Here is a 15,760-nt window from a genome sequence, read left to right on the forward strand (position 1 = left end):
ATTTAGCCAATAACGCTAATGAACCGCTTAGAAAACCGCTAAATAACCGCTTACTGTAATAGAAGTTTATACATGGCTCCTTACAGCTAAATTGCTGAAATTTAGCTTACTAGTCATACGTGTCAAGTTGTGAGGTTATGATTTTCTATAAATGAATGGAATTGAAATTATGATTAATTAATTATAATTGGATTATTGTTAAACAAGGTTAGGAAAAAGGTAAGGACATGAGAAAATAACAAATAATTAATATAATTATATATTTATTGAAAAATTCCTTATTTACAGGAGGCTCGATAAACTGTTTTCACAAAAACACCTTAATGTAATTGTTATACAAAAATACAATAATAATTTATTTCCACTGCTTAACATTCCATAAAACTTCACTAATACTTTTCAATAGTATTTTATCAGAGACTTCTAATGTCTTCTTAACTCTTTTTACTTTTATAATACCTGTAACCAAAAAATGAATTGATTGATCATTTCAAAATGCCAAGATTATGTGCTTTTGATTAATATGCCATTCGGAGTGCAAGACATACCACACATAAGGCCATACAGATTAGTCGAGACATATCTCTCTTTTCTCTCTTCGCTCTGATTCCTTGCACTTCTTACAGTTGTAAATTTTTCAGCAACTTCCTTCGTCATGTAGAACTTCAACATCTTGGTAAAACTTTTGGTTACGATCAAATCAGCAACACAGAGATCAATCAGTTGTACGCTCTGGAATTAAAATATCCAATAAATAGTCTCAAATAATAGCTATATATATATATATATAAGTAAAGAAGAAAAACCATACCACATCATTTTTTAAAAGTTCATTCTTAGCTAGTTCACTGTCGAATTGCAAAAACTGTTCCAATGAGGTTATTGGAATTGTAAAATTGAATTTAGTTTTGAAATCAATAACCACATTATTGATCTGTGTGACTTTCTTGTCCAAAAGAAACTTGATGATTTGATCTTGAGCAATCTTAATAGCTGCAATGTCCTCGCTAATGGCAACAATGTAATTTCTTTAATTTCTCAGCGTATTCATGAGCATGAGATCTGAATCAGTTTTGGAGTTGAGTGGATCCATCTCAATGACAACAACATTGTCTTCTTGGACAGGAATGTTCTCTGAAACTTAAAATATAAAAATCAGTTGAAATAGATGAACAATTATTGTGCAATCACTGATTTTCTAAATTAAACTAATTTTTACTGACCAGGCACATCAACATGTCCATGAACCTGTAATTAAGTGCTCGTTGATCCTCATAAGTCTTGATAGTATCTTCTTGATCGCAGTGAACTGAAATTAATGCTTCTTTACCAGCATCACTCTTATTGTGCTCGGTGTCATCAGGTTGTTCTTCATCAATTTTTTCTGTGATTTTGATTGTCGCAGCTTTCTTATTAGATACTTCATTGCCAGCTGAAATAAATATGAGTTCAGTTATAAAGAATTTTACCAAAAAAAAAAAAAATAAAAACAACTGACCTTGTCTTTTGTGGAAGGCTTTGTTGTGGTTTCCTTAGACTTTACTGCGTATGAAGATTTCAAATCATTCAATTGCTTCTGCAATTGCCTTTGCCTGATTTCATTTTCCATTTTCTTTTGCACATCATGTTGATCATCCTCGGTATCCTCAGTTAGGACGTTGGTTTCTGATTGAAGAAGCTTTAACTTTTGCAAAGCTTCGTTGTAAGTCTCTGAGAAAACAAGGATTATTTTTAAAAGTTAACTGCCAAGTAACGAAGCCACTAAGAAGAATATCTTGAAATACTCACTTGCACGTCCAATGATTAAGACTCTGGTGCTGGAGCAAGTTCTTTTACAAGGGAATGAAGCAAGTTGATATCTTCTTGAGTATGGACTTTATCTAGAGACTGTGTCGTGCATTTTCCTTTCTTGCCGTCAAAGCTGAGCCATTCACTGTTGATAATGTCAATTTGCTCGACTGCCCTCCTTCTGCCTCTATGTACAAATCTCACTATAGTGAACTCATAAACTTCTTCCTCTTTGACTTCTTCCTCGCTGTCAGACATCCTAAAATAAACAAAATTACACTTTAAGACCAAAACTCAAACTCATTTCAGAAGTTAGAATCGCCAATTTATTTGAAAATCTTGATATTTTAAATTTTTTTATTAAATATGTAGGAAGTGGGAAAATAAGATACCTGATTAACTTTTGCAGCAAAAGATTAATCAACAAAAAAGCACGCGAAGTAAGCAAAAAGTAACTTTGCTAGTCGTGACTTTTTCGCGCGAAAGTATACATGCGGGACAGTTCAAACAGTGACAGATGAGGGTTAGGTTAGGTTAGGTTAAGGAAGCAGCATGATGCGATAGCGGACGACGAGCAGAAGTGCACCGTTTGAATTAAGTATACACTATAAGGTTGTAAAAGTAGCAAGTATAATTAATAAAAGTATTATTACCTTTTTTAACTTCTCTAGTGCAAGAGTGGCAAAACAAACGATTTTGCATCTTCCTCTCTGGACAAATTGAGTTTAAAGTGAACACATTTGTATTTTACTTGCTGAAGTCTCGCTTGAACTTTTCTCTTGGATAAATTATTGACCTCCCAAATATTCAAAGTACCAGAATCACACGGTTTGTCAAATATTGAATCTTCCTTTCCGTATTTTTGAATTGTAACATAGTAATTGTTTTCGACAATGCTAAAGTTACAAATGCGTGCAATGCTTCTATCTTGTAATATGACAACGTTATTGGGATGTTTTGTAGATAAAATATAATGTTGATATCGTAATTTGACAATACTGTCCTTTTTTTCATTATAATTTCAACTTCACATTGAGTGATTGTTTCTTTTTTTGAGAAAGTGTGCTTCTCTGACATTCTGTGATAATACTGAGAGACTAAGTTAACTGGACTACGTAAAACACTTCTGATAATACCCAAGTAAGACTCGAAAGAGAATGCACTGATTTCATTCATTGAGCCTTTCGTGTTTTCAATGTCATCACACAAGTGGATCAAATTGTGCACATTTAACGAGACAAAAGTTTCTCCATAACGAGTCGAAGTCAAATCAACAAAGTCTGTTAAATACCTTCTGGCTTCACTGATTTGAATATTTTCAAATATGTCACACAAAAATCTGCATGCCACTGTTAGCAACATGAAGTGACCGTATAGATCATCAGATAATAATTCTATAAACAATACAGGAGCTGCATATAATAGAAAAAATTTGAATTCTACAGCCTTGTACTTAGAGAAGTGATCTATTGATCGCATTTTTATACAGAATTCTGCTGGAATGTCATTATAGATAGGTTTTGTCCTTCGCACTAACTCACTTTTGAAAGTAGCACTAAGTTTCGCTGCACGAGTCGATGGTAACAATAAATATTCTAATAATCTTTTTGTGCACCCCAGGTATACAAGGTGCATCGGATCCAGAATAAACTGGGAAACCATATTTAAAGCTGGTGTGACTGTGCTTAATGGTGACACGCCTGTGTGGCATTGCGGATCAGCAAATGTTGCAAAACTTTTGTCAGTTCTCTTTTCAGCGTCTGTTTGTAAAAAAACTGTCACACCGTCAACTTTTTTCCCAACAACTCGACACCTTTCACAAGCATGAAACCCACCATGGCCTATAACATTCTTCACAAAGGAACGCGCTGGGCAGTCACATGAAAAGTATTTCACTTTGATTGTAAAACATGTATCATCAATATTCACTTTTGCATTCAGGATATGATTAAGTTCTTCAGAAAATTTTCTTAGATAATCTGTGGACTCTTTGGGTTTTCCATTTTCAGCATACACTGCAACAGTAAACAGGTGGTACATGTCACACTCAGTGAACACTTTGCACAAAATAAGCCACACTGTCGCAGCACTGGACTTGAATGGTGAGAAGCCATCTATGTTAAATATAAGTTCTAAAAAATCTTCAGGATGTTGTTTAACATCAACTCTTTTTTTTTAGTTCATTTTCCATTCGTAGATAAAGAAAGTCTCCCTTAGACCCATCACTAACTTTCATTTCTTCTATATTGTCGAGTTTGACATCACATTTCAGTAAGGTCTTTGTACATTTTGGAATCCCCGGCAACAATCTTCTTTTCAAAATTGGGAGAAGTTTATCGACATGCTGATGTGGGATATTGTTGTCGACAACCCAGGCTCTAATATCTTGAATTTCTTGAACTTCTGGCAGATCTATTTTTTCATCTTGTTCACTATCACTAAAATCCTCCAATACATTGTTAAAAGTAGCAATAATTGATTTGTACAAGCTTTCATCTTCTGCCTCCGTATCACTAGAAGAATTGTTTGACTCTGATGATGAGTTTGCAATTTTTTGCTTTTTTTCTTCTTTTTCATAAAGTAACTGCACAAACTGCTGCAACTCTTGCAGTCTTTTTGTGTCAGATGATCTTTTCTTTTTTGGAATTCTTTGCATCTTTACTCCAAGTTGCAGGTTAGGTTTCACAACTGATATTTTTGTGCACAAACACAATTAATATTTTTGTTCAGAAACACTTTCACAAAGCTGAAAACTTTATTTTAAACAATGACGTCGATTTCGAAACAGTGGCTCCAAAAATTCAACTCGAGCTGAAAATTGCGTCGGACGTTTGCTTCGAAACGTGCTCCGAAACGATACTTCATAATACTCTACGCCTATATCTATACCGACTGAAGACCGCACTCTACACAGGCGCAGCAAGTATAGTCCCGACACATATATAGGTATACCAATATGAGATAACCTATATAATTTGCGATCTATTAGGAATATCAAAAGTAGAGCATTGCCGTACTTAAAAAGTAAAATAGTTTCATATAAGGTACTTGACAAAATTACAAGTTACTTTACAATTTCAAATATGTGCATGCTCCAAAACTTAACGGTTTCTAAGCCATTATTTTTTTTAATTTCACCTGGATAACCGTTAAAACGGTTAGCTAAGTATAAACGTCTTAGCAAATCCGAACCGTTAATTTTCTACCAGGGTTATAGTGAATTTTACTATCAAGGGGCGCGATAGCGCCGCTTTGGCAAGAAAAAATACGAAGTATGATTTGTCGACGGCGCGACCCTATATACTTTGAAATTAGGTGTTCCTAACCTTAAAAAAAATCTCTATTGCATTTAAATCATTATTATTGCACGTATGCGCAATCTGTTGGTATCTACTTAAATATATTATCCTAATTTTTCATGTATAAAAGGTTCATTCAATAATATTAAGTTATTAACTTAATATTGCAAGTTGAAAATTTGCCCGGTATATTTCATTTTGTTCAGAGTTTCTATCCTCGCCCGATATTTTTCGTCTCCTCCCGTCACGTGACTTCCGGTGAGTATATTTGTTATTATACACCAGTGGTTACAGTAGTTAATCTACTTTACTGACATTCGTCTGCTACTCGGCGACACGCGATTATAATATGCATGTAATGCTATACGTATATATGCGTATATTGCTATACGATTATATGCGCGATGCGATCAATGTCTGATCCAATAGTAGCTTGTTGTCTATCGAATAGATCAAGATTTAATGAAGTGCAATAGCAAGAAGAATATGCTTTGTAAAAGATGTGAAATCTCTCAAAAAAAAAACTTTTTTCAAAAGTAAAAATCTTGGCAAGAAAAATGTCAAGTAAATGTTTTTTTGCTATATGCATTAAAATATCATTTTTTGGGAAAACATAATTTTAACTTTAATTTTATATCTTAATGCGTATAGCAAAAAAACATTTACTTGACATTTTTATATTTAGACATTTCACTACGTTTATTAGCCTTTTTCTTGCCAAGATTTTCACTTTTGAAAAAAGTTTTCTTTTTTTTGAGATAAAAGATAGTAAAAATTACTAGATTCCGAGTCTGTTACGAAATTATTATTCGAGATAGTAATTTTTACTGTCAAATTTTTCTCAGTGTATCTTTGGTTAATCTTACCAAGTATTTGGTAAGTATAAGAAAAAAATTCGTAAGTTACCTACTTTTTTAGTAACATTTACCAAGTTCTTGGTAAGGTTAACCAAAAATATAGTTGGTGGGTATTTTGCCAAGCGCTTTGTTATTTTTACCAATCATTTTCTCCGTGCGCGCATTTAAAGCATACTTAAGTGTGATATATTAAAATGGAACATTTTAAGCGCAAAAAGTTCGCAATTCATTAGCGTAATATGCCGCGAAAAGGACATCGGGAGTGCTGTCATTAAGACGTTAAAGCTGGAGGCAAAGTGGCTTCAAAATACCGTAGAGTTGAAAAGAGGACCTCTATCCAGAGCTTTCTCAGACGTTTCTCCGCGGAGTCTTAGTATTTTCAGGTGTAAATTAAGTGGGTCGCGGCGTGAATCAAATAGATGCAGAAAGCGATACTCCCTCCTCGTATAAGCATTAGTATTACAGCAGCTGCGGCTTATGAATGCCAAGGTGATTATCTCTCGAGGCGATCGATAGCGCGACTAATGTCGAGAAAGTGATTTTTTTGAATTGCAACCTTCGATAAGAGAAGCGAATACATTATATACAGATAGGGAGCATATTTATTCCGCATTTTAAACATGAATAAAGTCGTCATTGGGAAGAAAACACTCGAGAGTTCAAGAGCGCATTTCGTCCTATTTTTAGCTCGAAAATTTAAATCAATAAGATTCACATTCGGAAAGAGCGTTGACTGACAATCAAAACGTGCATTCGCCGCGAGCAGCGTCTGCATATAAAGCTCGGCGACCAAGCAGAAGCGTTACACTGCAAGCTGGAAAGGGCCACTCCAAAATCTTGCGAAAGAAGCATCCTGTCGGTTGGCTCACGCCACTGCGTCTCTCGGCGAGTAGTCCCGGAAAAAAGCGTCTGCGCCCCTCCTGCCCGAAAGCTGACGAAACCACCCCCTGCGCGAGTTACTGTCTCCACGTGATCGCGGGCTCCGTCTGGCCTGGCTGCATGCGACGTCGCTCTGACGTCGGCGGGACATATAGTCGTCGCGCCGATCCACCGCTGGCAATGCCGGGGCGTGGCCTCAGCCGATCGATATCGCGAAAGCGCGCGCGCCAGCATCCGCGCGAGATATTGCGCTGGTCAGGTCGAAGTCTGCACACAACTATGTATACCGAGCTCGGAATCGACTCCCCAGGGCTTTTATCGCGCTCGCGGAGATATTCGATCGAGCTGACGCGCGCGCGACCTTCGCGAGAAACTAGGAACCGGTTTTACCATCCCTCTTGGGGGATACACCCGCGCTGCTCGCACTTTTCATCCTCTCCGCTCGACGAATTTCATTAACCTGGAAAAGTTGCGCTGCATGGATAACAGCTGGAACCGCCCCCCCCCCCCGATGCTTTTCTTTCTTTTCTATTCCTGTGTTATTCGATGGCTTTCGCGTGTACAGTTCCGCGGTATTGCAGCTACGCTGGGGTTTCAGTTTTTCTTGGCCGAGGCCGCGCGATATTGCTGCTCCGCTGAGAAGCTGCCGCTGCAGCTGAAAGATTTTATTCTTGTGGATTTATTTAAAGCGCGGAGGTGTATTTTTAGAAAGAAAGGCGGATAGGGAGAAATCGTGTTGACCGGATCGAATGCTACATATAGAACGAGATAAGTGTTATTAAAACTTGAACACATTTTTTGAAAGAAATATTAGTAATAAGGACGATGATAGGCATCGAAGTGCGTAAATATTTATGCTGCGCAAACTAGACCTTGTACACAAAATTATAAAGCTCGCCCGATTATCCTCGATGCTATATTTAGCTGCTCCAGTTTTTCCCGATAAATGGCACACACAAATACAAGAAAAATCCACTATTTCCGTTCACCCGGACAAATCCGATCGATATAATAGGTGGACTCCGTGCGATCGCGTTTGTTCTCAATCATTGAAAACATTATTTTGATAAGGATTATGAACAATAGGTGACCTGCGAATATCACACGTGTTCGCATTTTCAACAGCTAACTCGAAATCATGAAAGTATATTCAGCGCTCGCGGGGAATCGGAATCGCATCAGGTATTTCCGTATTAAATAACTGAAATGCCGATGCAATATCGAAAGCAATAATCACTCTCGTCCTATTTCCCTTTCCCAAAATGTCTGCCAGATGACGTGACGCAACGAAACGGCAACAATGACGCCGGCTGTACGTGTACGAGCCCACGTGATAATTCATCATTTCCCCTCGTTCGCGCTTATTTGCCGGATCGATAACCCCTGAACAACGGGGCGCGATCGATTTGCGCTGAATCCCACGACCGCCTCTCTTTCCATAAATCTTTGAACTCCTTACCCAGAGACGGTATCTAGCATCCGCAGTGTATGAACGATGCGCCTTGAATGGCCATTCGTCGCGGGCGTAGCTATAAACTTTCGCGAAATTTTCCTTGCAGCGCGTCTCGTTTTACGATCGTCTCCGTGTATTTTTGCGCTCGGTTTCGAAACTTTTCGAGCTCCGGCCAATGAACTGCGCTCTATCTTTCGCCGAATTATATTTTTTACCCGATAGGACGTCGCCTCTGCCGTCGCGATGCTCGAATTTCCCGCCTAAGTAGTTTATCAGGATAATCGAGGGAAAGAGTGAATGTGCGGGTCGCCCGGCGTAATTGAATGGTAATCGGCTCGCTTCAAGCAACGGGGCAGGAGAGGAAAATACATTTGCCGGATTACGCGCTGCCCGTCGAAATGCAATTCTCGCTCGTCGCGTCGACCCGACGACGCTTACCCATCAAGTCTGCAAAACGTATTACTTAGGCCTGCCTGAGAGAGTATAGGAGACGAACGCATTGATAGCTTGCAAACAGTCCAATCTAATTTTTTTTAATGGTGATTAAAAAAGACTTTGTGTCAGTGTGACAGTGTTCTATAAACTTATTGATTAGTTCGCGAGGAAAAAGTCCCGTAAAAGTAAAATTCTTCGTGTAAGTATATTTATACTGAAAAATATAGTTTATCGGAAAAGGCTTTTTATACACTTTTACTCTTTTTTAACTATTTTATATTAAAAATACACGTAGTAATTTTTTTGCGATGTTCAAAGAATTTTGTTGAACCTACTGACGTGCAGTGTTTTAATTAAAATCATATAAAAATATAACGTGATTTTAAATTGGCCAGGGTATAAGAGTCTTAAGCTATATTGGAAGAAGCTGCTGCTGCATTTTCTTACGTATAATACTCTTCTCTTTCTGTGTCGTTAGAACTTGCGAAGGGACAATTTATTTTCTCTGCTTCGGTCGCGTGTTACCCGTATATCGATCGCGGGATTTATTCTTGTGCAGTCGTGACTTTAAGCCCATGGGCGAAGGTGTTGATGATATTTGAAATTATAACTCCAATTCTTTTATATGTGCACTACTGCAGTTCTACAGTAATAAAATTACAACCAATTCGTAAACTTCTTCCAATGGAAGCATTTTGTTTTGACTTGCATAATGGCATCTTGATGAATTTAAATAGACAAATATTCAATTAATTTTAAATGTAATTTTAAAACAGGGTCATTGTTTTTAATGATTTTAATTTGTATGGATGATATTAGAATAAAATAATTTCAAAATGAAAATTGTAAACGAGTGTACCTATATCGGTTATATTGATTAATTTACAAGGACGATGTTGCTTGGCGATACATTACACGCAACTTCTACATGAAGCAATTCTTTTTTGCTTTTGCGCTTTTGAAACGTAATAGCCATTTTTTACTATCCAATTATATACTTACCAATTGTATACAAACTTGCTACGGATTTAAAAAAAGGTTTTTTCCCAAACATAACAAGTGCTCTTCGAGTTGTGTAACAAGTTGAGCATAACGCATGAACTATTCTCGAAAGATCATGTCTGAATAATCAGGTTGTCAAGATTTGCATATTGAAGGCATGGAGATCGAGTTACGAGCTTTTGAACTCTCCGAAATCGGAGTGAATTTCAAATCAACCTCCTGTATGCCGCACAAACTCCTTCGAGCTGACGACGAAGACGAACGCGTTCGTTGAAAGTTAATTTTTGCATATTTCGTGATACGCATGATTTGCACCGCGTTTGCATCACACAATAGTCGCTTTGTATACCGGGAGTATATACAGATGGGACATTCATCTGTTGCAAAATGGGTGTTCCTACCTCATGAATAAGTTTACACGATAGCTGATGAATGCATTGTATTATACTTTTTTACGGCTGTCATTTCCTAATGTTACACCTCGAAGGTATATTCGCGAGAGAGTATACTTCGTACCTAAACTGCCTACTTATGATAATGCACCTATTGGTTATATCGAAAAATGATATTTATTTCCATAATTGGTTTGATCAAATATTTATTTGCAATAATATTCAAAAGAACAGGTTCAATCAGATCCCGTGCGGATGTGGATTGACGTAGAATTAAGTTGATATTATGTAAACAAGCAAGCAATTATATCTTATAATACAATTTATTTTTAACAGCGCGATGCCGTCGGACAGTATGGATGACATCGAGCTCAAGAACATTCAGCTGCAATTCCCGGCGCTGAGGTACCTGACGAGGGATGACGGCTCGGTGCGGGAGGAGCGCGTCGAGACCGACAAGGGTTCGCTGGTCGTCGCCATCCAGGGAAATCGAGCGAAGCCTGCCATTCTCACGTATCACGATCTAGGCCTTAACTGTAAGTGACCAGTTCGTCAGTCTATTATTGAACCTAGCTTAGATTGATTTTCAGATCTAGTTCAGCATTGCTATTTTGGAGATTTCATGTTGGCTCAAGCCTAATTTCTGGTTCTCCTATTATTTTTCTTATTTTCCTTTTCAATACAATTAGACTTGAAGACGTTCCCAAATCGTGCGAGAGTGCCAAAGTGATATATCTCAAAGTCTAAGCAGCTTTACAAACAATGCGAATTCGGTCGTGAAATCCTGATGAATTTGTATCTTTATGGTATCAGATCGTTCGCCCAAATAAATCCATTCATTATATGCGCCGGTCGAAGATAAGAGGATCGATATACATACAGATGACGCTGTCATACTTGAGTCAGTCCTCGTAATTAAGTGCGACGGTAACTTGGCTTCAATCCAAGTCTCCTGCGCCAGCGCGACTTTTTGAGGCCGAGCAAATTATGTCCGATGTCGCGCGCCGGGCTTTTATGAATGTCCGCGCCCCCTTCGTGTGTTATAATATTTATCACGAAATTGAAGTGCCATGGGCATCTGTCTCACCTCCTGGTCGAGATGAAATTTCAATCTGATGGACCGCATTGTTCGGCTGAACATTATATGGTTTCCAATTCTTCTTGGCGCTCGTACGAGTAAATTTGAATTTTATCAGGGTGTCCAGTTAGATAAAAAACTATAATCTAAATTTTAATCTAAATAGTTCAAGGATGAAAATTTGGCGTTCTTTAAAAATAGAATTATTTGTATGCCGTCATACAGTTACAACTGTACCAAAGTTTTACATTTGCCCCCACGGCCCAATTACAAACTCGCGACTAACGCATTCACCGTTTTCTTTCAGATATCTCGAGCTTCCAGGCATTCTTCAACTACATCGACATGCGCGTTCTCCTCGACAACTTCTGCGTATATCACGTGAACGCTCCAGGCCAGGAAGAAGGCGCCCCGACACTAGCCGAGGAGTAAGTATATACATACACACCGCAGAGCCCGCGAATCCCAGCTCTCTCTCTCTCTCTCTCTCTCTCTCTCACACACACTCTCTCTCTCTCCCTCTCCCTCTCTGTTTCGAGCCTTTTCCGCAAAACCGCGTTAACAAGATTTTCTTTATCACGAGTGCGCGGAGCTCGCATGAGCACAACAGGGCCGGCGCTGCGGCCTGGTGTTTACGATCGACGTGACGCGATATGACGCGCGGCCGCCCGAGCGCTTCGATATTTCTCTGCGATCTGTAGAGGAGAGCCGCGAGGGAGGAGGCGAGGGTTGGCACTGGTTGAACTAGTTTCGCGACTACAGAATGTAATTTCATTTCGAGTCGTTACTTTCATCTTGAATTATTGAGTTTCAACTTTGGGTCTCAGCGTGTGATGCATATACATCAACATGCCTTGTGAGCATGGTTTTGAATTTTCAGTGGATCTTCCATTTTTCGGATTATTCAGTGTACAATTTGTATAAAACGCGCGAAGGACTCACGATTCTATTTCAGAGAGATGCCATGAAGGTTGAAAGGCGAAAACAAGCTCATTCGTACTCAACAACCGTACGCAACTAATAGAATCCCATAACTTTTTCATTTGGTCAACCAGAAAAAAAACTATATGCGTCGAGAATTGCGAACGCTTGAGGCACCGCGTTTTTCACTTTTTAATCAAACTTTTTTGATGAACACGTGTCTGTCCTTACTCGCAATCGAAGAGTTTTCTCCGTCGGGATTTCATTAAAACTTCGTTCGCCAGTACTCTCAATGGCGTTTGATCCTGCAACGGTTTCATGAGCTCTCGAGACGCTGGCCGAATAAGTTTTCTCCGTTACCTACATAGCAAAGAAGTCGAGAAATGCCGGGCAAAGGGATCGCTGAAAAACACAGACTAGTCCTTGCCCTTCCGCGTATACACATCAGCTGGTGAAATAATTTCGACCGCATTGCAGATTTGCATGCTAAGCTCGGCTGTGCTGCGCTCTCCCGCTCGGGATCGCGTGCCAAATTCGTTATATTCTTCGTCAACGAGAGGAAAGCACCCGAATTCGAGATCGTATCTCTTGCGCTAAGCTGCTCTGCTCTCCAAAATCGATACACACATTCGATCAGTTCGCGCAGGTATATTTTTTAAAGGGTATTTGACAAATTTTATTTTTGAACTCGGGCGTGTCACAGACGTACACGTCTGCAACGCGAGCAGCGAAGACGAGTCAGCGATAAGAGTCCGCCGAGCCATACTACGATGCATAGCGTCCGAATGTATCGTAGACGTTAGCTCAGTGGTTAGAGCACAGGTCTCTGGCTCTCGGGTCCGCGAGTTCGAGTCCCGTCGTCTACTTTTTCGCTTTCGACTCGTCTCCTTTCCGTTTGTAACATTCTGGCATCCCTTGTGGGGATCACCGGCTTAGAACCCGGCTAAAAAAATAGATCTCTTCTCGAACCCACGACAATTCCTACCTTACCTACATTAACTACCTTAACTACACCTACCTTACCCTTGACAGCACTCCACCAATAGACGCCCCAGATCAAGCCCCTGTAAGTCATGAGTCTGAATAGATCATGCATGGACGCCTCTAATCTGCGTGGTAATGCAGCCTGCAGTCTTGTGTCCGAACATGGCCGAAGGCCGAGACACAAGGCCGAAGAAAGCAGGAACAACTGCCTATCGGTAAGGAAGTGCGCGAGCCGAGGACGGCTCACCTCAAAGGGGGGGGGGGTGTCACAGACGCACACGTCTGCAACGCGAGCAGCGAAGACGAGTCAGCGATAAGAGTCCGCCGAGCCGTACTACGATGCATAGCATCCGAATGCATCGTAGACGTTAGCTCAGTGGTTAGAGCACAGGCCTCTGGCTCTCGGGTCCGCGAGTTCGAGTCCCGTCGTCTACTTTTTCGCTTTCGACTCTGTCTCCTCTTCGTTTGTAACTGGCGTCGCGTGATACCATTCCAAATAGTTCGTATAGGAGAGTTCGCTTCGAACCGGAAATGCACGTTCGAGTGAAATGAGTAGAATATGTAATTTTCAAGTATTGCGCAAGTCCCCGGTGTCTTTAAACGATTGATTGTGTGTCTTTAACCACCGCTGAACTGTCGTTAAATTATGATCGACGACAAGAGTATTTGCCTAGAAAATTCGATCGTCGTTCTTCGGAACGCGCGTGCGCGAAAGTCCAGTGCAAACATTTGCACTGGCAAGTGCGCGGGCGACGAACAAATTTTATTAGCAGGCGTTTCTGCGATTCACGATCGATTATTGTCTCGCTCGATAAGGCATAAAAGCACCCTTGGGCTGCTCATGTTTCCAAATTGCTCTGCGCAAAATATCACTGACGTGTTTACGGCGTTACTTTATTTCCGTGAAAAATATAGAAACAGCCGCAGTAATGAACTTTAAGCGTTAAGTGCGTTTCAGAAATCTCTCAAGCCAGGGTAAAAGGTTTCATGCATTTAAATCTCGAGGCACTCTCCGCGAGTGAGATAAATAATTGAGAAACCCAATTTTGTAGGAAAATTTAATCAAACGAAAAATAAAAAGCGCAAAAAGCTGAAGTTTTCAGAATAACGAGGACTATCTACTATAACGTAAAATGATTTTTCAGCTACGTGTACCCGACCATGGACGAGTTAGCGGAACAATTGCTGTTCGTTGCCGGCCACTTCGGGCTGCGATCCGTGATTGGATTTGGTGTCGGCGCGGGCGCCAATATTCTCGCTCGCTTCGCCCTGGCGCATCCCGAAAAGGTGAACGCCCTCTGTCTCATCAATTGCGTGTCCACGCAAGCAGGCTGGATCGAATGGGGCTACCAAAAGCTCAACTGCCGTCACCTGCGCTCCCAGGGCATGACCCAGGGCGTCCTCGATTACCTCATGTGGCATCATTTCGGCAGGGTAAGAACTTTTTTCTACTCGCTCTTTTCAAATTATGCACGCTTCGAGCTGAACAACGTCGCTGTACTTAAAACTTTCAAGTCCGTGTGCAGGATAATTTCCGCGGTGCGGGATACGTAATCGTCATTAAAAAAATATTCCTTTCACACGCACTTGACATTTTAATAATCATATTTTTCAGCATTTTCCAAAGTGCCTTTGAAACTTTAGGAAAAAGTTTTAATTCGATTCGCGACAATGTACTGAAGGATTGTTATGCATTTTCTCACGCGTAAATTGCCGTAGAAAGCGAGGGGTACAAACGGGTCGAGGATGCCGTCAGCTGGCCCGAAATTAATTGATATTCTTCGTGCTCAAAGCTCGCGGCATGACACGCGGAAATCTCTCGTAGGAGCTTTCACACGCAGACGTGCAGGTATATGCACAGTCACCAAAAGCCGTAGAGCGAGGGAAAGCTTCTGCACCGAGGCTGTTTGCAAAGTGCGAGATAGTTTGCTTGACCGATCCGTCGTCGAAACGCGCGCAAAAGCTCATCATTCAAGTGGCTTTACAGGCGCGCGCGCTCAAATTACCGACTCGCGCACGCGGCTGCAGCGCTCGAGAGTCGAGTCCAACGCCGCTTCCCCGGAAAATTGGATTATTGCATTACTGGCAATTCTTCCCGCGCCAGATATATAGGTGTATACGTGTTATGCGCGATGTACAGGGACTTGTAAATCAATTGGCCAGTTGTTAGTGTACCCAGAAATTCTTATAAATACGCTATGTTAATAGCAAGCTCAGTGTCGAGAGATGCGTCAATGGAAAGAATGACGGGTATAAATGCGCATGTCCATTTAGCGTTTGCTTGTTTTACGGGCCAAGAGGAAATTTGTTTTATTATGTCATGAAAGGATTAGCTAATGTGACTCGACAACAAAGAATAATGCGCGTGTGTCACCTTTGGAACAAATGCATACGTCGCCTACGTGATGCCGAATTTCTTCGCGATTTAATTCCAACTCTGGGTTTAAGTTACGTTGTAAGTTTTCGTGCAATTCAAAAAGCTTTGTATCGTTAACGTAATTTTACAATTTCCTAATTCTCAAGCAGTCAATATTACGACACTGAAAAGCACCTCAATCCGTTATGACATGCTTCCGAACACTTAAAACAAACAGGAGTTTATATCCGTTACGAAATACAAACGCTTACATACGCTTTTTCGTCATACTTTTAGTGACATTCATGTATCATAG

General features: G+C 40.2%; 2 protein-coding genes across 15 annotated transcripts in view; one reads left to right on the top strand and one right to left on the bottom strand.

Moving 5' to 3' along the window:
- The window catches only part of LOC100115447 (protein NDRG3), a 50,874-nt gene that overhangs the window by 24,280 nt on the left and 10,834 nt on the right, over positions 1-15,760 (top strand). For all 14 annotated transcript variants that reach the window (XR_004344617.1, XR_512887.4, XR_004344618.1 and 11 more), the window contains 3 exons: positions 10,442-10,641; positions 11,491-11,611; positions 14,234-14,522. Coding sequence is in view for 10 of the 14 variants with exons in the window: in XM_016989130.3 (XP_016844619.1) it covers positions 10,442-10,641; positions 11,491-11,611; positions 14,234-14,522 (610 nt within the window). In the remaining 4 variants the exon portion in view is untranslated. The remainder of the gene's footprint in view (positions 1-10,441; positions 10,642-11,490; positions 11,612-14,233; positions 14,523-15,760) is intronic.
- On the bottom strand, positions 247-4,705 carry LOC116416186. Its single transcript, XM_031923714.2, has 7 exons — positions 2,442-4,705; positions 1,789-2,047; positions 1,499-1,710; positions 1,224-1,432; positions 812-1,140; positions 549-732; positions 247-459 (listed from the first exon to the last, which is right to left on the bottom strand). The coding sequence occupies exon 1, from the start codon at positions 3,826-3,828 to the stop codon at positions 2,596-2,598; it is 1,233 nt and encodes a 410-aa protein (XP_031779574.1). The 5' UTR covers positions 3,829-4,705; the 3' UTR covers positions 247-459; positions 549-732; positions 812-1,140; positions 1,224-1,432; positions 1,499-1,710; positions 1,789-2,047; positions 2,442-2,595.

The sequence above is a fragment of the Nasonia vitripennis genome, chromosome 2 (genome assembly GCF_009193385.2).
Source record: "Nasonia vitripennis strain AsymCx chromosome 2, Nvit_psr_1.1, whole genome shotgun sequence".
Lineage (NCBI taxonomy): Eukaryota > Metazoa > Arthropoda > Insecta > Hymenoptera > Pteromalidae > Nasonia > Nasonia vitripennis.